This window comes from Hyperolius riggenbachi, chromosome 9 (assembly GCF_040937935.1).
Source record: "Hyperolius riggenbachi isolate aHypRig1 chromosome 9, aHypRig1.pri, whole genome shotgun sequence".
NCBI lineage: Eukaryota > Metazoa > Chordata > Amphibia > Anura > Hyperoliidae > Hyperolius > Hyperolius riggenbachi.
The window spans coordinates 134,934,312-134,961,041 of NC_090654.1; the positions used below are offsets into that span (position 1 = coordinate 134,934,312).

Here is a 26,730-nt window from a genome sequence, read left to right on the forward strand (position 1 = left end):
AATGTACTGAGTAGAGTCCTGTTATGCTTAGACAAGACAAAGAATATTTCTAATTTTTCTCCTGGCGGACTCAAAGTGCCAGAGCCACTAGGGCTCGCTCATTAGGCAGTTGCAGTGCAGGGACTCTTTTTCCAAGGTCTCCTTCCTAAATAGGTGTTGGCTTACTGAACAGGGAGAGCCAAGATTTGTACCCTGGTCTCCTGTTTCAGAGGCAGAGCCCTTAACACTATCCAGCCACTACAGTACACTATGCTTACTAGACCCTTGTGATGTTTTATGTCCTCCCTGTATAGTCTAGTGATGTTTCCTTTATGCTATGTTCAGTGGTACATTTCGGTAAAATGTAATAACCGCATTGTAAAATGGAACATTCCACTGCAATGCACAACCTGTGTGACATTCACAGTGCGGCTGGTGTGGTGGTAATGGCGTGCAGCATCCCAACCTCTACTGTATTCAGTGCTTTACCGCAAAAATGCATGTTTATAGTGAAGCATAATTTTCATTGACATTTGTCAATTTTCAGCGCCACATTCTTGTTTTATTGCATGCCTTCTGTTACAGGGAATGCAAAGCCCACTGTGAGCCTAGCCTTAAACTTCCAAAATTCCTTGCCTACCATCTGAATTCTCAGTTTAGGCTCACTTAGCGACTGGCTACTGATTCCCGGGTGCAATAACAAGTTTCAGTATTTCTGCTTTTCCTACACTGTAGTTTTTAATACTAATGCTATATTTTTTTTCTTCTTTTAACAGGCTACCATTTGGTCTCAACTTGACTAGCAAGAATCAACTAGTATATTCACACTGAACTTTACTTAAAACAAGAATCCTCAAGAAGATGAGTTAATTGAGGATCAATTTACGCAAAGTATTTTTTTTTTTTATCTTTTGATAAATGCACAATTTTTTTCCACCCTTTTGTTCATAACTCATACAGTAGGTGCCAACCCATCTACTTCCTTCCAAAACCTTTTCCCTTCTTACCTCCATTCAGATTCCATTTAGATAACATATTTTTTTTCTTGGAAAACCAGTGTTGTATTTTATCGCACAAAACACCTGACCTCGTTCAGAAAAACCTACAAATAAACCCAAAAATAAATTTGGGGTTTTGTTTTTTTCGGTTTATTGTTTTCCTATGCTTAATATTTTTAAGACTGCCTGTAAACTATTAATGTAAAATATTTACAAGAAGAATTTTTCAGAGTTTTTGGAAGTATATTTATATACCTATATATAATTTTTTTTTTCTCCTTGGGTGAATACATCTGACCCTTTGAGACAGGAAGAGATATTTTGTTATACTTTTGTATAAAATTGTACACCGAGAACCTTTGTGCAGTGTGTGGCATTATGGACCCTTCAACAGAAAATGGAAAAACTGATCAAAGGGAAGAAGCTACTGTCCCTGCCCAGCAGGAACCATCTGAAGTGCCGGAGAAAAAACCTCTAATCGTTCAGGAAGAGCTGAAAATTCCCAAAGCAGATTCAGAGAATCAGGAGATGGACTCTGATTTGGCTTCAGATACTGCACTGGAAAGAAGTCAGGAGACATCCGAGCCTTTCGAAGCGTCTGTCTCCAGTGACAGTAATGGCAGCAAATCCAGTGATCTGGAATTTGATCAGGAAGTTGAGGATGGTAATTTGCAGCTTTCTGCAGAGTCCGACAAGTTTAATACGACATCTACATCTGTGGAATCTGAACAGCCCGAGTGTAGTCGGCCATCGGAGGTTGAGGTAAAACCGCAGAATCCCTCTCTGCAGAACTTGCTGTGCTCCAGCACCAGTGTCAGCCCGTGTGAGGAGGCATTGGAAGGTGCGACATCCAAGCCAACAGGAAATGAGGAGCCAAGTGTGGCAGACTACTACTTTGTCAAGTGGATTAACTGGAAAGGAGAGAGGACGCCGATTATAACTCAGAGCGAGAATGGACCATGCCCGCTTCTGGCAATCATGAACATCCTCTTCTTGCGTTGGAAGGTAAGTGGAATCAATACGTGTGTTGTGTGTCTTGTCACATCCATCACACCCAAATGTTTTCTTAGCCTTCTAAAGGCAAAAAGTGGCAAAACTTTCTGTGATTTGTGTAGGAGTTCCTAGACAAGATTATGTCAGCTAAATAACATGCTAGTGTACATATGTCTAAGGCCCGGTTCACATTAACATTTAAAAACGGTCTGTTCCCGGATTAGAAGGGAACGGATCGCAATGGATGCTAATGGATCCAATGGTAACCTATGGATCCGTTCACATGCGTCCATTCTACCGAATCCGTTCCGCACAATCCACTGAACGGACCGCAAGTTTTCTCCTGCAGCAATCTTTCTGAACTGCTGAGCCCAGTGGAACAGAAGCTGAAGTGCTGCATTGGAGGCAATGAGAAAACAGGTTTCTTCCAGGGCTGTGGAGTTGGAGCAATTTTGGGTACCTGGAGACTGAGTCGGTGGTTTTATAAACTGAGTTGTCGGATGATTTTTGTACCGAATCCACAGCTCTGGTTTCTTCACAGTAGTGAGGAAATGGACTGTTCTATCCAGCACAATTCACTTTGCCGATGGGCGTGTGTGTGTGGTGGGGGGGGGGGGGGGGAGGCTGGGAAACGGGACAGAAGCAGCTTTATCTTTTACATTACAATGAACAGTTTCACTAAAAACAGAAGGGATGCTGCAATTAGCGTTGCTGGATTGCTCCTGTATCCATCAAGCCCAATGTCTGTAATGGTGTAATGCAAATACTTGCAGGTAATTCCATGGTAGTAACATGCTATGGAAAACTATTCCGTGCCTTAGCTTTAAATGTGTTCTGTGTGTGTGTGTGTTTTTTTTTTTTTTTCCCCAAAGAGTAGTCCTACTAGTTAAGATAGTTGTTATATACACCTACTTGCACTACATCAGTGTTGCATGCATTTCGTTTTACTGAGTAGCAAATCCCGTTTTTGTTTATTTCCACAACATGCTCTGGTTTCATTCAGGTTTAAACAAGTGTTTCGATGGTTATGGTCTCCAAGCTAAGCTAAAGCTAAGCTCCTTGTACCCCGTCCCCACCTTAGTTTTGTAAGCTTTTACTTGTCCAGTCAGATTTTCCAAAAATCTCAGTGAGTTTTCTCATGTGAATCAGTGTGTAAGTATGTATATATATGTATATACAGTGCTTTGCAAAAGTATTCGGGCCCCCTTGAAGTTTTACACATTTTGTCATTACTGCCACAAACATGAATCAATTTTATTGGAATTCCAGGTGAAAGACCAAAACAAAGTGGTGTACACATGAGCAGTGGAACGAAAATCCTACATGATTCTAGACATAATTTAAAAAACAAAACTGCAAAGTGGGGTGTGCGTAACTATTAAGCCCCCTGAGTCAATACTTTGTAGAACCACCTTTTGCTGCAATTACAGCTGCCAGTCTTTTAGGGTATGTCTCTACCAGCTTTGCACATCTAGAGACTGAAATCCTTGCCCATTCTTCTTTGCAAAACCGTTCCAGCACAGTCAGATTAGATGGACAGCGTTTGTGAACAGCAGTTTTCAGATCTTGCTACAGATTCTCGATTTGGATTTAGATCTGAACTATGACTGGGCCATTCTAACACATGGATATGTTTTGTTTTAAACCATTCCATTGTTTCCCTGGCTTTGTTTAGGGTCGTTGTCCTGCTGGAAGGTGAACCTCCACCCCATTCTCAAGTCTTTTGCAGACTACAAGAGGTTTTCTTCCAAGATTGCATTGCATTTGGCTCCATCTATCTTCCCATCAACTCTGACCAGCTTCCCTGTCCCTGCTGAAGAGAAGCACCCCCAGAGCATGATGCTTCCACCACCTGTGAGTTTAGGTGGATGGCCTTGTCTTGGTTAGGTTTCTTTGCAAAACAGCTCCAGCTCAGTCAGATTAGATGGACAGTGTTTGTGAACAGCAGTTTTCAGATCTTGCCACAGATTCTCGATTGGATTTAGATCTGGACTTTGACTGGGCCATTCTAACACATGGATATGTTTTGTTTTAAACCATTCCATTGTTGCCCTGGCTTTATGTTTAGGGTCATTGTCCTGCTGGAAGGTGAACCTCTGCTCCAGTCTCAAGTCTTTTGCAGACTCCAAGAGGTTTTCTACCAAGATTGCCCTGTATTTGGCTCCATACATCTTCCCATCAACTCTGACCAGCTTCCCTGTCCCTGCTGAAGAGAAGCACCCCCAGCGCATGATGCTGCCACCACCATATTTGACAGTGGGGATGGTGTGTTCTGAGTGATGTACAGTGTTAGTTTTCTGCCACACATAGCGTTTTGCATTTTGGCCAAAAAAGTTCCATTTTGGTCTCATCTGACCAGAGCACCTTCTTCCACATGTTTGCTGTGTCCCCAACATGGCTTGTGGCAAACTGCAAACGGGACTTCTTAGGCTTTTCTGTTAACAATGGCTTTCTTCTTGCCAGTCTTCTATAAAGGCCAACTTTGTGCAGTGCACGACTTATAGTTGTCCTATGGACAGATTCCCCCACCTGAGCTGTACATCTCTGCAGCTTGTCCAGAGTCACCATAGGCCTCTTGACTGCATTTCTGATCAGCGCTCTCCTTGTTCGGCCTGTGAGTTTAGGTGGATGGCCTTGTCTTGGTAGGTTTACAGTGGTGCCATACTCCTTCCATTTCTGAATGATCGCTTGAACAGTGCGCTGTGGCATGTTCAAGGCTTTGGAAATCTTCTTGTAGCCTGAGCCTGTTTTAAATTTCTGAATAACTTTATCCCTGACCTGTCTGGTGTGTTCTTTGGACTTCATGGTGGTGTTGCTCCCAATATTCTCTTAGACAACCTCTTAGGCCATCACAGAGCAGCTGTATTTGTACTGACATTAGATTACACACAGGTGCACTCTATTTACTCATTAGCACTCATCAGGCAATGTCTATGGGCAACTGACTGCACTCAGTCCAAAGGGGGCTGAATAATTACGCACACCCTACTTTGCAGTTATTGATTTGTAAAAAAAATGTTTGGAATCATGTATGATTTTTGTTCCACTTCTCACATGTACACTACTTTGTATTGGTCTTTCACATGGAATTCCAATAAAATTGATTCATGTTTGTGGCAGTAATATGACAAAATGTGGTAAACCTCAAGGGGTCCGAATGCTTTTGCAAACCACTGTATATACATACACATACATACTTACACACTGATTTACATGAGAAATCTCACTGAGATTTTTGGAAAATCAGGGAAACCATTGATATTGCCGATACTGATCATCCGCTTTGTCTACCAGATTGCACCACTCAATATTAGATCAGATTTCAACATGCGCTTCATGTGCAAGCATTTTGCACCAGCTCTAGCTTTGTGTATGGCTCATTACAGTACATAGGGAGAAAAAGGTGCTCAAAAAATCGTGTTGCAAACAATAAAATAAATGAGGGTTAGGGTGGCTTACCTCCGTGAAGACAAATTCCTCTATTACCGTATATGAATGTTATTTGCACTAGCAACGCATTTTGTGGGTCGTTGCCCACTTCCTCAGGCCAAATAAAGTGCTACAAAGTGCTCTGAGCCAAGAATAAGGCACATTAATGAAGACAAATTCATCTATTATATTAATTTTATTTAAAGAGTAACTGTTAGCCCCCAAAGTGAAATTTAAATCTGTACAGCAATGTTTTATTTTAGTATAAAAGTGATCAAAAAAGCCAATGCGTTCTGCAAAAATCAATATAATTTTGCTACTATGTAGCCTTTTGCCCACGCTAAAGACGCCCCCTCTCCCCCCCAGGACCAGGTGCCGATCTATTTGCACCACAAACAGCTGACCGCTCTGACACGGAGAGAGAGCGGCAGCACTTCCAGCGGGAGCACCGCAGAGCAGCCGCCGCCGTGCATCTCTCACATGTGATTCTCTCACATGTGACTCGGCGGCGGCTGCTCTGCGGTGCTCCCGCTGGAAGTGCTGCCGCTCTCTCTCCGTGTCAGAGCGGTCAGCTGTTTGTGGTGCAAATAGATCGGCACCTGGTCCTGGGGGGGAGAGGGGGGCCGGGCAAACATAGGCATGCTCTGCATGCTCGTCATCAGTATCTGATATGCGGCTTTGCGTCGTTAGCGTGGGCAAAAGGCTACATAGTAGCAAAATTATATTGATTTTTGCAGAACGCATTGGCTTTTTTGATCACTTTAATACTAAATAATACATTGCTGTACAGATTTAAATTTCACTTTGGGGGCTAACAGTTACTCTTTAAGGTAAGCCACCTCAACCTTTATTTTATTGTTTTTAACATAGTTTTATCACTTTTTGGGTGCCTTTTTCTCCTTTTCTGCTTCATATATCCCCCCCTCCCCCGCACTGCTTTGCTTTGGGAGGCGTTTAGGATTAGACCCCCGTGGGTTCTCAGGGACCTGTTTTACCTAAGAGTGCGACCACTTTTGGTTTGCCTGGATCCCCGAGTGGAGTTGGGTTCATAGATCTAGGCAGTGGTTGGTTGCCCCTTTTGCAACCTCCTTTTGTGATTCCTTTGTAGCATACTGCACCATTTGGGCTCCCGTTGTCTCTGTGCTTTTTTGGTTTAGGGTGTCGGCTCATTACAGTAGGCGGCTATGTAGCCATCCCAGCCACTGACCTTCCACAGCTCTTCCTCGCACTCCTACTCATCAGGAAAAAATAGCAGTAAACCTAAGATAAAATGTAAAAATTTTTCCTCTGGCATTTTGGCATATCAAAATCTTTATACTGGAAATATAATATACACAAGCACTACCAAATGCAACGACTGGTCCGCCGGACCCTCCCGCTGGGCGGTCTTTAGCCGACATTATGCGCTCAGTAGATCGTTCAGAAACTGCCTTATCAGTCCGCCGACAGCGCGTACACACGCGCATACTGTTGGCTAAAGACCGCCCAGCGGTAGGGGCCGGCGTACCCGACGTTGCATTTGGTAATGCGTATGTACGCACCTGTACTATAATAGCCACATATAGTGTAAAAAAATTTAAAAAAAATGGTAAATTGATATCTTAACATAATATGCCACTAGGTATGTAATTCCCCCATAGTGAGGAAGAAAAATAAAACATTTTCATAACCACATGGATTTAAAGAGAAACCGTGACCAAGAATTGAACTTCATCCCAATTAGTAGCTGATACCCCCTTTTACATGAGAAATCTATTCCTTTTCACAAACGGATCATCAGGGGACTTTGTATGGCTGATATTGTGGTGAAACCCCTCCCACAAGAAAATCTGAGGACCGTGGTCCTGGCAGTTTCCTGTCTGTGAACCTTGTTGCATTGTGGGAAATGGCTGTTTCCAGCTGCCAAAAAAAACAAGCAGCAACTACATCACTACCAGCAGTAAAAATGTCACCATGTGATAAATGTCAGAATTTAAATTAGGGAGAGGAACGATTTTTTGCAATGGGCAAACACTGACTAAATCATTTATACATAATTATTATTAAAAAAAAAATTTGTATTACATTATTTTTACTGGAGTTCCTCTTTAAGAGCTAGTAAAGTGTTTACCAATTGAAATATCTTTATTTCCACTAATAAAGCATCAACTAGGTGTTTTGGGTATAACAAGACATGTTATAATGATAAAGTTGAAGAGAAATCGAGAGCCCAATATGGTGTAGTATGTCAAAATTGATTGAATAAATGAAACAGTGAGATGGTAATACTCACAAACACGGGTTACCACCTAGGTAACCACTCATTAGCAGGTGAGGAGATTAGACCTGTCCTCACTCAGGATTAAGAAGTCGCTCTGTAGATAGGAAGAAAGGGGGTAGATCACCCCTCCACCTGGGATGGACTCAAATATATTTCTGAGGTGCTCTGCTTGCTATAACTGAATTGCTGTTTATCCCCTGCTTATTGCCTGAAGAAGTGGGCTGTGCCCGCGAAACACGTTGCATCTTTGGGGTATTTTTAATAAATGTGTATATCTATATATTTACAGTCCTTGGTGTCTGCTTTAACGGAGGCGAGTCCACCACTTCCTCCCAGCAATTTTTTAAACATTTTATGTACTTTTATCCTTCTGGCGCCTCTGTTCACCAACCAATATGTTATAATGATGTTACAGAAGTTGGTACTGCATTGTCAGTGGAGGTATTATGTACAAAGTATATTGAAGGACCTCTCCTGTATCAGTGACTTGTCTCTTTTTTTATCACAGGTGAAATTACCACCAGGGAAGGAAGTGGTCACCTCTGAGGAATTAATGGCTCATCTAGGTAAGTGAGGAAGCTGTGTGCATTGCATGTATATAATGATTATTTAGAATTTGATATAGCACTGACATCTTCCACTTTACAGAATGCATAGTCTTGGTACTAGCTGTACCTTTGTGGGGCTTACACTCTCTAATCACTGCCATAGTCCTATATGTCCATTGTAGTCTTGGGCCAATTTTTAGGGAGAAGCCAATTAACTTATCTGCGTGGTTTTGGGATGTGGGAAGAAACCCACATAGGCATGGCAAGAACATCTAAACCCCATGCAGTTAATGTTTTCACACTGGAAATGCTGAGGTATACATCATGCAGATATATTTTACAGTAATTACCCCCGTTATCTGGAACTCTGGCATCTGGAAGTCTCGACTACCAACATGACTGAGGGGCACAGGGGCAACATTTTAGCGATTTTCTGTGCAGAAAAAACTTGGCGATTGTTCAGGCTCCACTTGCTGCACATCTTGCAGCTCCCAGCGGCTTCCCTGTGCCCATGTACGGCCCCCAGCATGTCACGTGACACAGTGTGGGTCACGTGACACGCCAGGCCCCGTACATGGAGGACTCTGGACAGCCGCTGAAAACTGCAGGGTGTGTGGCAGATGGCGCCCGGACGATCGGTAAGTTGTTTCTGCTGCTCTGGGAGTAAGGTTAGTGTTGTTCTAGTGTCGGATCAAGCAACTGGCAAGCACATGTATCTGGCATCGGGCAGTCAGTGTCTGTGCTGTATATAGACGTGCATGCTACTGAGCTTTTAACCCTCCTGGCGGTTAATTTTTTCTGCCAAATAGGCAGAAATCCATTTATTTTTTTGTTTTTTTGGTTTCATGTAAAGCTACTAGAGTGGTAGCTACATGAAACGCCACTAGAGGGCGCATGTGTCCCTCTAGTGCGATCGACGACGGCATCAATAGCAAACAGGGGAACGCGTATATAACGCGTTCCCGTTTGGCTTCTCCTGTCGCCATGGCGACGATCGGAATGACGTCATGGACGTCAGCCGACGTCCTGACGTCAGACGCCTCCGATCCAGCCCATATCGCTGCCTGGAACTCATTGGTCTGGGCAGCATAGGGCTCTGGCGGGGGGGCCCTCTTCGGCCGCTGCGTGCGGACGATCGCCGCTGAGTGGCGGCGATCAAGCTGTGCGCGTGGCTAGCGAAGTGCTAGCTGCGCGCACAGCGCTTTAAATGGGGCAAATCGCCAGGGGCAGAGATATCCTCCTGCACGGCATAGCCCGAGCTCAGCTTGGGCTTACCGCCAGGAAGACACACACACACGCACGCACACACACACACACATTGTATTGTACTTTCGCCAACCCTGTGTGCGCCATAAAAAAAAATTCCGGGTAAAACCTCAGTTATACTTGGCAAAATAAATTATTCTGATATATAATGCATCTATGGATGTATGTGTCCCTCCTCCCTCACACATCTCTGATCACAATATGGCCAATTGGCTAAAATGTTTAGTTTGGGTGGGGTCCCAACTTTTTTGTTTAATTTAGATACATAATTGTAAAATATTTCCTTGCGTAATTCATTTATTTGTTAGGGGTTTTTTTTGTTTGCTTTTAGGACCATTTTAATGTAGTGTATGGAAACTTAAACTGGATGGTCAATTATTTTTTTTTCTCTTTTTGTTTATCTCATGTTGTTCTTTGGATCCCATCAACTTTTTTTCCTTTTTTCTTCTTTTACCTCTTCTCTTACTTTTTTTTCTTTTCTTTTTCTTTTTTTCTTTTCTAAAGTACATTTCTGTACATTCTATCTCCTTTTTGTTTATTTTTAGTTTGCCTTATGTGCTCAATGCATGGCCTTTTTTGTCTTAGTCTATTGTAACTTCAAACACCCAATTAAGGTCATAAAAATGTTTTATGAATAAAAGAAGGGAACAATCCTGCACTGCTCCAAGGCCTTTTTAATTGTATTTCAGTCAGTAAACATCTTCATCCATAAAACATTCAGGTTTTTCACAGGAAAGCAAACATAACTGACATACCCTGTTTTGGTCCTGGCTGTGGGGCAATGTGGGAGTGGCAGCGGCCCGCCTGACGACCGTTTCGCTCTGAGTGAGCTTCCTCTGAGGCTCCTCTGAGCGCACGGAGCCTCAGAGGAAGCTCACTCAGAGCGAAACGGTCGTCAGGCGGGCCGCTGCCACTCCCACATTGCCCCACAGCCAGGACCAAAACAGGGTATGTCAGTTATGTTTGCTTTCCTGTGAAAAACCTGAATGTTTTATGGATGAAGATGTTTACTGACTGAAATACAATTAAAAAGGCCTTGGAGCAGTGCAGGATTGTTCCCTTCTTTTATTCATCAGCTGTACTATATCTAGTTTACCTATCCATGCACGCAAAAGGCTATACCCTGCACCCTGATACCATATAGTGGAGACCCTCCCCCAAGGCTGATATCCACTGTGCCAGCCCCTTTTCACTCTGTTTATTCATCATAAAAATGTTTTACTTTACCTATTCTCTTTCCTGATAATCAGGTTCATGGGTGAAAAAGAAGTATCACTTCTAAGTGAAGGCCCCTTTCTTTATCTTCTTTACTGTTAAGTTTCACATAAAATTGCTTGAATTTAAACGGTCACCTGTTTTGTTTTTTGTTTCAATAATATAGTTATTGTTACATACCCATTCTGTTTGACTCAACTTCTGTTTCCATATGGAGTAATAAATGTGCATTCTCAAGGGACCTAGCACTGCCAAAATAAATCTCCTGTTCTGTTCTGACTTGTTTCCTGAACCCTTGATAAGAACTGAACACAGTCTGCCTCTTAATAAACAATACAGTACACTGCTTTCCTGGACTTCTGATTCTGGCTGCATACAGTAATCTTCTCCTTCATACACACCATTTTTATTTTTTTTCTTCTGCACTTTTTATGGTTTTGCATCAAAAGTTATTTTCTGCCTTCCCATTTTTTTGTGTTGCTAGAGTTCTGACAGCACACACATTTACAGTTGGGGAGAAATGAGTGAAGGCAGTGCAGACCTTTGTTTTGTGATCCTTCCCAATCCCCCATTATCTTTGAGCTGGTTCCATTATAAAAAGAACCAGTTAAAAATGAGAGGGAGAGAGCTTAGTCTGTTCTCTAAATATAATGGTGGAACCTTAAAGAGACACTGAAGCGAAAAAAAATTATATTATGATTTGTATGTGTAGTACAGCTAAGAAATAAATAAAACATTAAGATCAGATACATCAGTCTAATTGTTTCCAGTACAGGAAGAGTTGAGAAACTCCAGTTGTTATATCTATGCAAACAAGCCATTAAGCTCTACGACTTAAGCTGGCCATACACTGGCCCGATTTGCCGCCGTATCGACACCAGATTCGATCACTGGGATCGAATCTGCTGCCAATTGTGCGCGCTACACGCCGAATTTCGATCCATTTCGTCCGACCCCGTCGGTCGCTCCGTGCGGAAAATTACCGTCGATCGCCCGCGGGTATGGAGCACTTCGCTAGCGGCGTTCGATTGCCCGGCGACCGACGCAATAGAGCGGCAATACATTACCTGCTCCGCCGGCGCGACTACCCCCGGTCACCGCTGCTCCGTGTCCGCGCTGGTCTCCGGCATGCTTCAGTTCCTCCTGCCCGGCAGGAAGTTTAAACAGTAGAAGGCGCTCTACTGTTTAAACTTCCTGCCGGGCAGGAAGAAGCAAAGCATGCCTTACCTGGAGACCAGAGCACAGACTGAGCAGCGGTGACCGGGAGGACTCGCGCCGGCGGAGCAGGTAATGTATGCGGGGGGGGGGGGGGGGGGAGCGGCGGCAGCAGCACCAGTAGCACCACCACCACAACAGATTGTGAACGGTTTCAGGCTGAAATCTGTTCACAATCTGTTTGCAGTAAAGGTAGCCATACGATCCCTCTCTGATCAGATTCGATCAGATAGGGATCTATCTGTTGGTCGAATCTGATGGCAAATCGACCAGTGTATGGCTACCTTAAGTCTTAGTCGTGGAGAGGGCTGTTATCTGACTTTTATTATCTCAACTGTAAGTGAACTGTTTACTTTTTCTCTGCTAGAGGAGAGGTCATTACTTCACAAACTGCTCTGAAAGACTCATTTTGAATGCTGAATGTTGTGTAATCTGCACATATTAGAGAATGATGCAATGTTAGAAAAAACACTATATACCTGAAAATAAAAGTATGAGAATATTTTCTTTGCTGCTAATCTTCTAGTAATTATTCATAGTACACAACCAATTCACTATATCATATTTTTTTTTCCGCTTCAGTGTCTCTTTAACAGAAGAGGGATAAAAAGGCTGCCCACTATTAAAATAGGCAGTTTGTTAACCTTTTTTGTAGTCCTTTATTTTTGGGAAATAAGGAATTTGGGCTCGAACACCTGGAGCTTCTTCCAGCCGTTAGAAATCTCTGTGCCCCTCGGCAAAGCTCCGCTCTCAGCCACTCATTAGCTGTTTGCTCTGTAATGGCTGGCGACCCAGCTGGGTTGGCTTTCTTCTGCGCATGTGTAGGTGTGTTTTGCACATGCTCCCATGGCACAGAACACTCCTGGCACGCACCCCGCCTGCCCAGAAGAAGCCAACCCGGCTGGGATAGTGACCATTACGGGGGAAAGAACGGATCTTCGCCGAAGGACTTCTAGGGGCTGGTGAAACTAATATATGAAATAGGAACACTTTGCAAGTGTTTTGGATTAATTAGCTGATTAGAGTCTGACACTTTGAACCTAGAATATTGAACATTTTAACAATATTCTAATGGTGTAAGATTTTGATTTTGGGGTTTTTATAAACTATAAGCCATAATCCTCAAAATTATAACAAATTAAGGTTTGAAAGATTTCCCTTTGCCTGTAATGAGTCTATTTAATGTAAGTCACCTTTTAAGTTGAGTTACTGAAATGAATGGACTTGCAAACGATATTCTAATTTTTCAAGTTCACCTGTACACACGTCTTATTTGCTTCCCACGCAGTCTGCTTATCAATCTCTTCATCCTCTCTCGTGTCCTGTTTGTCCACGCTGATCAATGGAATCCTCCATCCTCCATTTTAAAAATGGCTATGATCTGTAACCACTTCCCGGGGTCAGCACTCCCTTAACCAGTATTACTACTTGAGGTATAGGGAAACATAGACATTACCTTGCACATCAGTTATCCTTCAGTTATACCGTAAAGGACAACTGACGTGAGAAGAATATAGAGGCTGCCATATTTATTTCCTTTTAACCTGCTTGGCGGTCTGGACGAGCTCAGCTCGTCCAGTACCGCCGGAGCCTGCCGCTCAGGCCCTGCTGGGCCGATTTGGCTCAAATAAAAAGCAGCACACGCAGCCGGCACTTTGCCAGCTGCGTGTGCTGCCTGATCGCCGCCGCTCTGCGGCGATCCGCCGCGAGCAGCGGCGAAAGAGGGTCCCCCCAGCCGCCTGAGCCCAGCGTAGCCGGAACAAAAAGTTCCGGCCAGCGCTAAGGGCTGGATCGGAGGCGGCTGACGTCAGGACGTCGGCTGATGTCGATGACGTCACTCCGCTCGTCGCTATGGCGACGATGTAAGCAAAACAAGGAAGGCCGCTCATTGCGGCCTTCCTTGTTTATTCTGGGCGCCGGAGGCGATCGGAAGAACGCCTCCGGAGCGCCCTCTAGTGGGCTTTCATGCAGCCAACTTTCAGTTGGCTGCATGAAATAGTTTTTTTTTTATTAAAAAAAAACCCTCCCGCAGCCTGCCTGGCGATCTTGATAGAACGCCAGGCAGGTTAACTCCAGTTGCCTGGCTTCCCTACTGATCTATTTGGTGCAGTAGTGTCAGAATACAACCAGAAATGAGAATGCAGATATGACCATAATGTCAGCAACACCTTTTTCTGCTGCATGCTTGTTCAGGGTCTATGGTTAAAAGTAGTAGATGAAGAGGATCATCAGGACGCCAGGCAACTGGTGGTGTTGTTATAAAGGAAATAAATATGGCAGCCTCCATATCACTCTCGCTTCAGTTGTCCTTTAAAGCAACTAATATTTCAGCTTCCTGAGAGGCAAGGCTGACAAGATCTTGTCAGAACTGAAAGGAATTATTGTTAGAAGAAAATGGTGAGCTTCTGAGAGGAACTGACAGCGAGGCAAGTATGCAATATTCATTTGCAGGTACATTGTGTTTGTTTTTAAATAATTTTACTCAGTTCATGTTCGTTTTTAGGACTGGTTCTCACTGCAGGTGATTTTTCTAAGCGCCAGTGATTTGAAAAGCACTTGCTAATCGCTTTTTGGAATTTAAAAAAAAAAATAAAATAAAAAAAATCACATTGCTGTGAGAACGCTCAGGTAGCATTCTTTTAGCAAGAGAATGTAAAATCACTGGCGCTCTACTGGGCAAGTTAAGACCTTGAATGCAACCTAAAACCTAGTTTGTGATTGTTCGTTTGTTAACTAGTGGCTTTTGGCAAATATGAGGTGTTTTGTATTTTTCCCTGTATATTTTAGTCTTATTTCCATGATGCTCAGGATACTGTAACTGTTGTATTTGTTTAATGTAACAATTTACTATAAACCTTTTAAAACAGAAAATCACTAGCACCTAGAAAATCGCTTGCAGTGTGAACCAGCCATAAGTCTTTAATTTTTTTCTCCTAGGTGACTCTTTTCATATTCATTTTCTCATTCATTCTGTGCAGGTGACTGTATATTGTCTATTCAGCCGCAAGAAAAGTCTGAAGCTCTGCAGCTTAATTTTCAGCAGGTATGTTTTTGCGCTGATAATACGGTAGAAGCCAAAGTATTATCTGCTGTAATAGTCCACCTATAAGTGTATTTGGCTTGCCTTTGTGTGTTACTGCAGCTGAGGTTCGGCTGCATAGGTGTGACTTTATTGCTTTTATGAGGTTTTTTTTTTAAACCTATTTTATTGGGTTTTTAATGCTTTAAATAACACACAACAGGCAAACATTACATGCAATATGAGTTGTTTTTATGGAGTGACACACATCAGACAACATAATTATTGTATTACAACGATGATGCTGAGAGACTATGTATATTTCATGCATGCTGACTTCACAGTTTTGCAATTGCAATTGCAATCCATCTTGGATCCTGGTTTATTATTAAAATTGGATGGGCATCCTATTAGTCCAACTCTGCTTTACTTCATATCTAAAACCCATTTTATCTACCTAACGTGTTACATTACTCGAAGTTCTTTATAGGCTTGGCATTGGGCACACTATGTACTTAAAACCCATGCTATTTGCATAACGGGACATACCATTTAGAGGTATTCATAAGCCTAGGTCATACTCATGACAGGGTTCTCTGTCAACTTTCCATTTAGATTTGTTATGATCATATTAGTCTGGTTCTATTATCCTTTGTGAGTGATTTGAATTCTTATTCTGGTTCAAATTGATATTATGACATTGTATTACCTCACAGACTGTTTAGTCCCAGTACCAAAATGTCTACTTTAGAGGTTATGTTTGTTATTTATTAATTATTACCATCACCTACTGCATGACATACAATCTAATCTGACTCAAGTCAGCTTTGAAGTATTTACAGTATATGACAGTTTTTCCCTCGCGCTCTGGAGATGGCAGAGTCCGATTTTGGCTCCTCTCCTGCTCAGATGCAGATGGTTTGCATCTGAGCAGTACAGCGGACCGCATTGGGCTTGACTATTCCCGCCAGAAACCAAGCGAAAGTCGCTAGTGCGTCTGGCATTGTTTTTTGATCCTTTAAGGGTTGCAAACGCTGGAACGGATGGATGGAGAGGGACAAGGGAAGCCTCATGAATATCCAGAGGCTTCCTCCCTCTGCAGTTAGTATCTGTTTTTTCTTTAACCTAAAGTTACAGATGTCCTTTAAGGCTATAATTTGCTAGTCATGATCATATGCTAAAGCAGGAAGTCATCACAGCAAATTCAAGCCTACAAATGAATCAGCTAAACATATGCTTCTCTGACTTCTGCTATGCACAAGCAACTATATGGGGAAAGGTGCCGTAATGACATAATTACAATAGCTTTACAACACGTGTGTCTAAAGCTATGTGCACATTTTACATTTCCCTCCTAATTCATTTATCCTCCCACCTTCCCACTCTAGAACAAAAAACACTGCTCAGTTGGGGGCCAAGTAGCGTGTGGGTACAGTGCATTAATGATTGCTCCAGGTGACAGAAATCAGAATCACGAATGTGTACGTACCCTTTTACAAAATAGTCAAATTCCAACTTCCTGCCAGCTGCCTTGCCAATATAGGATGAATTTCCAGATGCTAAAAAGTAGCATTTATGAACAGTTTTTAACTCTCTGTATTTGGAAGGTTTTTTTTTTCTGTTGCCGTACCATGAATCACTGCAGGGGAAGAATTTTCACTCTAGTTGTACATTAACTATTCTAATGTAGTGAAAAGTCAATCCTATTAATGACTGTTTTCTTCTTTCTGTTTTTTCCAGAACGTGAATGATGCCATGACCGTGCTGCCTAAGCTATCAACAGGACTGGATGTAAATGTGCGATTCACAGGGGTGGCAGACTTTGAGTACACTCCAGAATGCATTGTGTTTGACTTGCTCAATATACCGCTATACCATGGTTGGTTGGTGGACCCGCAGGTACTATGGCATGGCTGTGCATTATATGCTGTCTGCTTTCCTGATAGTTGCTAGGAATATTTACAAATCTACATTAATGTCTGAAATAAGTCCATGTATTGATAAATATTCCAGATAGGAGGGCTTAGCGCAGTGGGATAGCAGCTAGCACTCTCACCTTCCTGTTTTATAGTCACTCCTGAACTGGACATTATTTTTGTTGCTTCTGTATGCCTTCCTCCTGTTTCTCCAGACACCCTTGTCTCCTCTCCCATTCCAAAAACTTACTAATAAGTGAATTGCTCCCCCCACCACTAATAGGCCATAGAATATATCATAGAAACATTAGACTACATTAGGGGTTACATTATGATCTCCTCTGAAGGACAGTTAGCGACTTGACTGTTTAAATCTTTAAACACTGTGGAAGTAGTCGGTGCTATAAAAATGCATTCTAATATTAAAATAATAATAAAAAAAAAATTGTTAGCTGCTGATTCTCCTCATAATTTATGTATGAGAAGTTATGTTGGAAACCGCTTACTTTAAGGGCTCCCTCCTCACTTCAGGTTATTGAACTTTTTCCATTGAAACTTATCTGGTTCGGCAACTTTCTCATTTTGAACAGGTGGCCCAAATGGAACAGAATACAAGGGGAGGTTGGCTTGTAGACCACTAGAAAGAAAGGAAATGGTCACACATTACCATCTCTATTATTACTTGGTTGTAGTGTCTTTCCACAGCATAAATTACTATACATACATACATACATACATACATACGTTGTTGCGTAATTTTAAAATTTGTCCTTTGCATTTCAGAATGGGGCACCATTAGTGTGCTCTATGATGCTGCCTTGTGGACATGCAGTAGATATTCAGCTTGGATGAAGATGCAAATTCATCCACAGGCTTTTTCATTCATTGCCAAACTGTTGATTCCTCCACCAGCATTTTACACAAAATAGATTGGCATGCTGGATTTGTAACCATTTAGCAATAGCACTTTAATATGCATTTTATAGCACTGACATCTTCTGTAGCACTTTACAGAGTACATAGTTATGTCACCGAGTGTCGTCAGAGAGAAAATCTCAATCTAATCCTTAGCATTGTCATAGTCTGTCCTACCTTATTATAATGTATTCATATGGCACTGAGATCTTCTGCAGCACTTTACATAGTCATATCACTGACTCCTCGGAGGAGCTCACAATCGAATACCTTCCATCGTCAGTCTAATGATCCTATCATAGTCTAAGACTAATTTTGGGAATTATCGATAGGTTTTGGATATGGAAGAAAACTGGAGGCAATCTATGTAAACTTGTAGAGAATATGCAGATAATGTTCTGGGCTCTACTAATAAAAATCAAGAGTGCAATTTATTATGTCACCATACTGCGCCATTGTTGTGTAGCTAAAATGCCACTACATAAGAGTGAACGGCATCACAACATCATTATTAAATAGAGCGGTTGCTACTTTGCTGCTAGCTGGTATTTTGTTAGCACTTTGGTGTTAGTAGCAGTTTGATGTTATTACCTGTTATGTTGCTGCTTTCTGGTGGTTCCTTACTGGCAGTATGTTGCCAGAAGGACTTGCCAGCAAATCGCCTATTACGTAACTTGGGCTTCAACCTGTTATGGAATATATTTTAGTAATGATTACGATTGTTTAACTCTCTTGCAGAGCTCAGAGACTGTTGATGCTGTCGGCAAACTCAGTTATAACCAGCTAGTAGAGAAGATAATAATATGCAAGCACTCCCCTGACCCTAACCAGGTGACAGAAGGTACCACTTCCAATTTAATCATTTACTTTATGATTTCCTGTGTTGAGATGTTATCAGGTGAAGAAGTTCTGTAAAACAAACCGGAACTGCAGATATGGGCTAAAATATACCATAAAACACTACATTTATAACAGATGTCTAACCTTTTGTGGTAGCAGTTCTTGAAAATGGCCTCTTCTGTACCCTGCAATTGCTCTCTTTCTATCCCCAAGCAATATTGTGAAAAATGACATAATTAGACACTATACATCCTCTCTGCCCTAGACATATATGTGTGTGTGTGTGTGTGTGTGTGTGTGTGTGTGTGTATATATGTATATATATGTATATATATATATATATATATATATATGTATATATATATATATATATATATATATATATATATATATATATATATATATATATATATATATATATATATATATATATATATATATATATATATATATATATATATATATATATATATATATATATATATATATATATATATATATATATATATATATATATATATACATACATATATATATATATATATACATATATATATACATATATACATACATATATATACATATATACATACATATATACATACATATATACATACATATATACATACATACATACATACATACATACATACATACATACATACATACATACATACATACATACATACATACATACATACATACATATATATATATTTATATATATATATATATATATATTCATTTATATTTATTTATATATATATATATATATATATATATATATATATATATATATAATCATTTATATTCATTTATATATATATATATATATATATATATATATATATATATATATATATATATATATATATATATATATAATCATTTATATTTATATATATATATATATATATATATATATATATATATATATATATATATATATATATATATATATATATATATATATATATATAATCATTTATATTTATATATATATATATAATCATTTATATTTATATATATATATAATCATTTATATTTATATATATATATATATATATATATATAATGTATTGTATGTGTGTGTATGTATACTCTCTATCCTCTATAATAAAATCGAACTGTCTCTGCGTCCCATCCCTGCACTTCCTGTTTGTGTGTTTGTTAGTGTGTGTCCCGTGTATTGCGCTACTGCGTATGTGCAGGGAGGGACGCAGAGACTGAGGAGAGCTACGGGAGGACGGGGCCAGAAGGGGCGGGTGTGTGTGCGCACGGGGACTGTGTGGTGGACATGAGAGGGAAGAAAGGGGATGGGAGGAGAGGGAGGCGAGGTTTCGACATAGACCTAGAGCCCGTTTTTAAACGGGCTTACGTCTACTAGTATTTATATAATCTCAACCTTGCTCAGAGCTCATATACCCTTTGCAGTCTACTACTTGATATCTGAGATGTCCACTGTGCACTGCTGATGTCTCGGTGACCTTTTCATAGGACCTAGTTGTGTTGCACTGTGGGAAGTGTATTTGAACGTTTGTTTCGTTAGAACATCCCAGAAGCTCTGTTGTTTTTTTTTTTCACAATTCAAGTTTATTAAAAGAAACATAGAATACAGGTTGATCTTATACATAAAACATCTTGTATACGTAGTTTCAGTGAAAATTACAGAACAAGTTTTTGTTTCAAGTTTAAGGCTCATTGTACACTAAAGTATTTCTAACACTTGAGAAGCACATATTATGAGGCTATGAGCTAAACAGGTATCAAGGTAGCAATAGGTTTACTCTAGACTTAATCCAAAAGCAGGTATATGCTGTTAAGGTGCCTTGGAAAAACTAGTATTATACCCTCTACCAAATATATATAGAGGGAATAGCTTTCTATCCCGTTTTCACTTTTTTCTTTTCAGTATGTAACTTCACTCCATCTCCACACAATATGAGGTTATATGACCCAGGGAGTCAAACCAGTAAGAACACAGAGTAGGGACACCACGAGCCAAATATAGTGTAGTATGTATTGGTACTTGAAATGAAGTATGATAGAGTAATACGCTATACTCACAAAGCAGGGTTATCTCAAAGGCAACCACTGTAATAAGCAGGTGGGGAGATTAGACCTAACCCCACTCATGATTAAGAAGTCACTCTCCGTAGATGAGGAAAAAAAAAAAGGTGGGAACACCCCTCCACCAAGGGTGGTTTGATACTGTATATAGCGTAGTATGGATACAGAGGCTCCATAGCATACTGACCACATATGCTATTGTTCCGTTGTTATTGCCTGATGAAGTGGGATCAAACCTGCGAAACGCGATGCATTGTCCCCCGGAGTATGTAAATAAATTTGTTGTATTTGACAAACACATTGCCAATTTTTGTGTCTGCTTGGAGGAGGTGAGTCCACCACTGCCTCCTCATGTTTTAAACTTTTTAGATATTTTTAGCCTTTTGGCGTCTCTGTATCCATACTACACCAAACCAGTAAAGTCCAGATTCCTGATGGACCATGTGAGAGCCACAGCGGAAGAAAGAACTGGGACTAAACCAGGATGAGTTGCAAGCTTTGCTTTACATTGTATTACAGAAACAACAAGCTCAATGTTCTGATCATCAAGACCTTCATTCATCAATTGCACGTCATGAAGGTCTTGACGACTTAAAAACATTGTGCTTGCTGTTACTGTCATATAACTTTAAAACTCATCCAGGTGTAGTCCCGGTTCATAATTCCATTCATTAATTTTTAGGGCCCTTTTACACTTAATGCGTTGGTATGCATTAATACGCGTTGGTTTGCATTTTTTTCCATAGCAGTGCATTGTGACAAAGCTTTCCGTTTAAAAAACGTATAGTGGCAATAGGTAAACATGGGCATTATTTTGAAAATCTGTTTTCTTTGTTATAACTGAGAGCAACTGATTTAGTGTAAAAGGGGCCTTATCCACTCACCTAAGCCTCAGTGGCTCTCTACAGTCTGCTGAAAGGGTGTGATGTCACCACTTGTTCCATCCACCCCTTAGCCCCGCATCCATCAATAGTTCCACATCCATCAATAATTATACAGGTGACAGAACAGCTAAATTTTACTGATCCGCTAGTTAGGTTAGTTGTTGTATTTTTATATTTGTGCCTCTCAGTACAATGCCACTGGTCTTGTATGTATTATGAGATCTCTGTAGTTAATCATTCCCTACCTGTCCTACAGGCCTGCTGGCGGAACAGTTTTTGGAGTCTTCAGCAGCGCAGTTGACCTATCACGGTCTGTGTGAGCTGATGGCTGCTGTGAAAGAGGGGGAACTGAGCGTCTTCTTCCGGAACAATCATTTCAGCACATTGATAAAGCACAAGGTACATCTTTCTTTATTCTATAGTTTTTACTGCACTTTGCCAGAAGACTTATAATTTATACAAATGTGCTATAAACTGTACAGGCCCTCTCTCCGTCATACAGCACAATTTCTTTAGTCTAGTTATGTTTTTTTTTTTTTTCTTTTCTTTTTTTGACATATCTTTTTTTTTTTGAGGGTTTTCAAAACAAAAACTTGGCAGAAAAATAGAAGTACAGAAAGTATAAGAGAATAACAAGTGAATAGTCTAGTTATGTTTGTCGTTTAAAAGTAATGCCATGCTCTTTCTGACCAGGAGAGGGCAGCAACGATTAATCTGGAAAGTGTAATGCATTTTGTTGTTGTTGTTTTTTTTGCAAGTTTATACACTCTTATTTTTTGTAATAATAATACTTTAAACCCTTCATTTAAAATGTACAGGTTGAAGACATAACATTAAATTTATAAAGCGCACTTGGTCTAGAAGCCCTGCTTGTCTGTGTTGCGTTATCCTATCTGATTTTTAATCCTTTCTGTATCTTCTGACAGGGTCACCTGTATTTGCTGGTGACAGACCAGGGTTTTCTGCAGGAAGAAAAAGTCATCTGGGAAAGCCTCCATAACGTGGAAGGGGACAGCTGCTTTTGTGACTCTGACTTTCACCTGACTCAGCACCTGGACAAAGAGGGGGCGTGCTCCACTCAGCAGATTCAGCAGCGACAAGTTGACCAGGTACTGTAAAAGGGTTTATGGCATTTATGTGCAACTTTAAAGCGGTTTAAAACCCTGACATAAAATTCAATAAAAACATGTTTTCCTACTTTTTTATATGCCATACGGTTATCATATTTGCATTTGTGCATAAGTATTATTATTCATTTATAAGTTATAGGTTCCCAAAAGTACCGTTTTTTGCTTTGTGAGCTGACTTAGCATTTTATTAATAACTGCTTTTATTCATTCAGTCAGGCAGACGTGCCTTGACTCTTTGTCTGTCTCCGGGAGCTTCTCCACAGTCAGAGAATGTCACATTCCACACTTGATGCATTTAAAGAGAACCTGTACTGAGTAAAATTATTTAAAATAAACACATGAGGTAACTTCAAATAAACATTACATAGTTACCTTGCCATCAGTTCCTCTCAGAAGCTCACCATTTTCTTCTTACAGTGATTCCTTCCAGTTCTGACAACATTTTGTCAGAACTGAAATATATCAGTTGCTGTCAGTTACAGCTGAGAGAACTGATGTGTCCATGTTTCCCTATGGCTCAAGTGGGCGATGTTACAGTTTAACAGTGTGCTGACCAGGAAGCTGTTATGGGGTAATAGCCATTTTCAAAATGGAGGACGGAGAATTCCATTTATCACACTGGACAAACAGGACGCAGGAGAGGAAAAATAGATTGAGGAGTAGACTACACACTACACACGAGGTAAGTATGACATGTGTATGTTTATTTTTACTTTTTATTTTCAGCTCAGGTTTTCTTTAAGTAAACACAAGATTACATTGTTTAACATTCGGATGCAGCCAGCTCTGAAGGCATTGAAGCATCTAAAGCCTGTGTTAACCCATTAAAGTGTAGAGAAACCGAGAGCCCAATATAGTGTAGTATGTTAAGCATAAATGAAGTAAAGGTTATCGTGAGAAAATTATACTCACAAACATGGGTTACCACACAGGCAACCACTGTATAGGCAGGTGAGGAGGTTAGACCTGTCCTGTACTGAGGCGCTACACCTGCTATTGCTGAAATTCTGTCTTGTCCCCATTTTTATTGCCTGATGAAGCGGGCTGGGCCTGCGAAACGCGTTGCACTGTTTTGGGGTACTAATTAATAAATGTGACTACTGTTCGGACAGTCTTTCGTGTCTGCTTTATGGAGGTAAGTCCACCACTTCCTCCCAGCAAATTTTAAAGTTTTTATCCACTTTTATCCTGCTGGCGCCTCTGTTTTCCTACTGCTGTGTTAACCCATTGAATGATGTTCTATTAAAAAAAAAAATGCTGGTTGTATATAATATGCTGTGAATATTCTATTAGAGCAAAGAAGAAATTCTGGGTTATATTCCGCTTTAAAGTCACTCTGCTCAATTATCAGTAAATTGCTATTCAGATCTCGTATCCACTGAAAATAATAGAAAGGTTATATTTAAAATAAAAATAAATAAATAAAACCCCCTGCAATAGAATCGCTCTGAACAACCTGCCTCTGTCTTTCAATCTGAGTACTGTAACATGGAGCTCTAAGCAGTGCAAAAGGTTAGTACATGTGGCAGGATTTTATTGCCATCTTTATCACAACTAATGGTCTTCATGACCTCCTCCTCTTGGAAGAAGTGAGATAAGTGTATCAGGTTTGGACAAATACATAAAATACATTCCAAAGAAATGTAGATAAAGAAAGGCACCCATTTGGGATAAAGTGCACTAAAATCCAGTTAAAAAGATGTAGCAGTGGGCTTGCCGCCTACTGGGAATCTCTGGAGGGTAAGTAATAAACTAAGGAACTGTGCTACAGAAGATGGTATTAAACAGTCTTCATGATATATATCTGTATCAAGAACAAAAGTACACATGTAAATTGGGTTTTAAAGTGAATCTGAAGCCAATTTTAAAATAAAAAGCAGATGCTTACCTAAGGAGAGGGAAGGCTCTGGGTCCTAATGAGCCTTCCCGTTCCCTTCCCCTCCCCCCCCCCCCCCCCCCCCCACAGGCTCCGTTGTTTGAATCTCTCACCACGGGAGACTTTAGCAGTCTTTGGAAGAGCTTGGGGGCTATGTACTGTGCACACGTGCGTGCGCAGGTAGGGAGCTTGCGCAATACGGAACGGCCCATTTTCGGAAGCCTGAGTACCTTCCAAAGGCTGCTGAAGTCTCCCCAACCCAGAGGTCGTGGACTGCTAACGGGAGTGCCTGCGGGGGAATGCAGACAGCGGGGGAAGAAGTGTGTGTGTGTGTGTGTGTGTGTGTGTGTGTGTGTGTGTGTGTGTGTGTCCATGTGTGCATGTTATTAGGTGGCACGGTTTTGAAGCAGATGGATTTAGCACATGTTCCCTAGAACTTTGAGCCTCTTGCAATTGGTGATTGGTTTAGGCATCTGATGGGCATTCAGTCTTAAGGTGCTCTTCAATGATACAGTTTTTATTGTACACTCTTACCACATTTGTGTAATATGAGGGACATCCTAAAGTATTACCTCGAGGTATATTCATTTAGTTTACCCTCCTAATATATGAATTTGGTAAGCTTGTGCAATCAAGATTGTATCATCGATGAGCAGATTTAGGAAGATCATTTAGGGTTAGACCAAGCATGGGCAAACTTGGCCCTCCAGCTGTTAAGGAACTACAAGTCCCACAATGCACTGCAGGAGTCTTTCAGCCACAGTCATGACTCATAAAGGCAAATGCATTGTGGGACTTGTAGTTCCTTAACAGCTGGAGGGACAAGTTTGCCCATGCCTGAGTTAGACGATCAACAGAGTAGAAGTAACAAAATCACCATTGCAAAACTGAAATTTAAGAGTATATATAACTGCTTTGCGGATACCCTGGTTCACATATTCACTATGTCAAATGCATATGTACCCAACACACACACTTATCATCCCAGAGGATCCTGGTGAGCAGTGGCAGGGGCGAGGAGGGCACAAGAAGCCCCTGGAGCATCCGGAGGCTTCCTTCTTCTTGTGTGTTTTTTGTCCTGAGGTTTGCGTCAGGCTCACTTTAAAGGATACGTCCAGGCAGATAAAAAAATCAAAATCCACTTATCTGGGGCTTCCTCCAGCCCCTTGCAGCCGTCCTGTGTCTCCTGGTGTCCTCCGCTGCAGAAGCCGTCCTCGCCAGGTCGGCTTCTTGTGCGCTCCACCGCGGGGGTCACGTGGTCTGGCTGACGTCATCAGGATTGTACTGCGCAGGTGCAGAACTACTGCACAGTGCAGTCCTGATGACGTCGGAAAGTGGATTTAGATTTTTTTTAACTACTTCGGCCTCCTGGACGTACTAGCTACGCCCAGGAGGCCATGTGCGCGTCCCCGCGGGCGATCGCGTGTGTGCACGCGCGCTCCCGGCCCGCAGTTCGTTAGCCAGGCAATCAGTGAATCGGGCTATGGTGCCCGATCACTGATTCCTCTCTCCCGCAGAAAAAAGCAACAGCTTTCTCTCGCTTTTTATGGCTGTTGCATGGGGGATGCGTCTCTCTAAGCGTACATTACGCTTAGAGTGACGTCATGTAAACAAACTCATGGCCGCCATGTTGTGGCCAAAAAGTTAAAAAATTCAAGTCAACACACATTTACATTATAAAAATACTGTTTACATCCCACCCTCCCAAAAATACCCACATAAAATGTTTAATATAAAAAAAAACAAAAAAAAAACCTTACAATAAAAAAAAAAATGTAAAGATTTACCTAAGGGTCTAAACTTTTTAAATATCAATGTAAAGATGAAATATTTCTATATTTTTTTTTTATTTTAAACTTGTAAATAGCGATAGATGCAAAACGGAAAAAATGCACCTTTATTTCCAAATAAAATATTGTCGCCATACATTGTGATAGGGACATAATTTTAACTGTGTAATACCCGGGACATATAACAATACGTGAGTTTTAATTATGGAGGCATGTATTATTTTAAAACTATGGGGGCGTGGCTTGCTGATGGCACGAGCAGGATGCTCTTGAGCTGAGCTCCGCTTCACCGTCGCTCCCAGGCTATAAACAAGCACGTTTCAGCTCACCGTTTCGGTCCCACATGGGCGGTAGGAAAAGCAGGAAGGAGCGGAGACACTCTGGACA

General features: G+C 41.0%; 1 protein-coding gene across 3 annotated transcripts in view; it reads left to right on the top strand.

The window, feature by feature from the left end:
• Nucleotides 1-26,730, top strand: part of MINDY1 (MINDY lysine 48 deubiquitinase 1) — a 74,868-nt gene that overhangs the window by 25,118 nt on the left and 23,020 nt on the right. For all 3 annotated transcript variants that reach the window (XM_068253550.1, XM_068253548.1, XM_068253549.1), the window contains exons 2-8: nt 756-1,982; nt 8,168-8,225; nt 14,882-14,946; nt 16,663-16,821; nt 18,492-18,594; nt 21,804-21,946; nt 22,474-22,656. In XM_068253550.1, coding sequence (XP_068109651.1) covers nt 1,356-1,982; nt 8,168-8,225; nt 14,882-14,946; nt 16,663-16,821; nt 18,492-18,594; nt 21,804-21,946; nt 22,474-22,656 — 1,338 coding nt within the window. In that variant the 5' untranslated portion in view covers nt 756-1,355. The remainder of the gene's footprint in view (nt 1-755; nt 1,983-8,167; nt 8,226-14,881; nt 14,947-16,662; nt 16,822-18,491; nt 18,595-21,803; nt 21,947-22,473; nt 22,657-26,730) is intronic.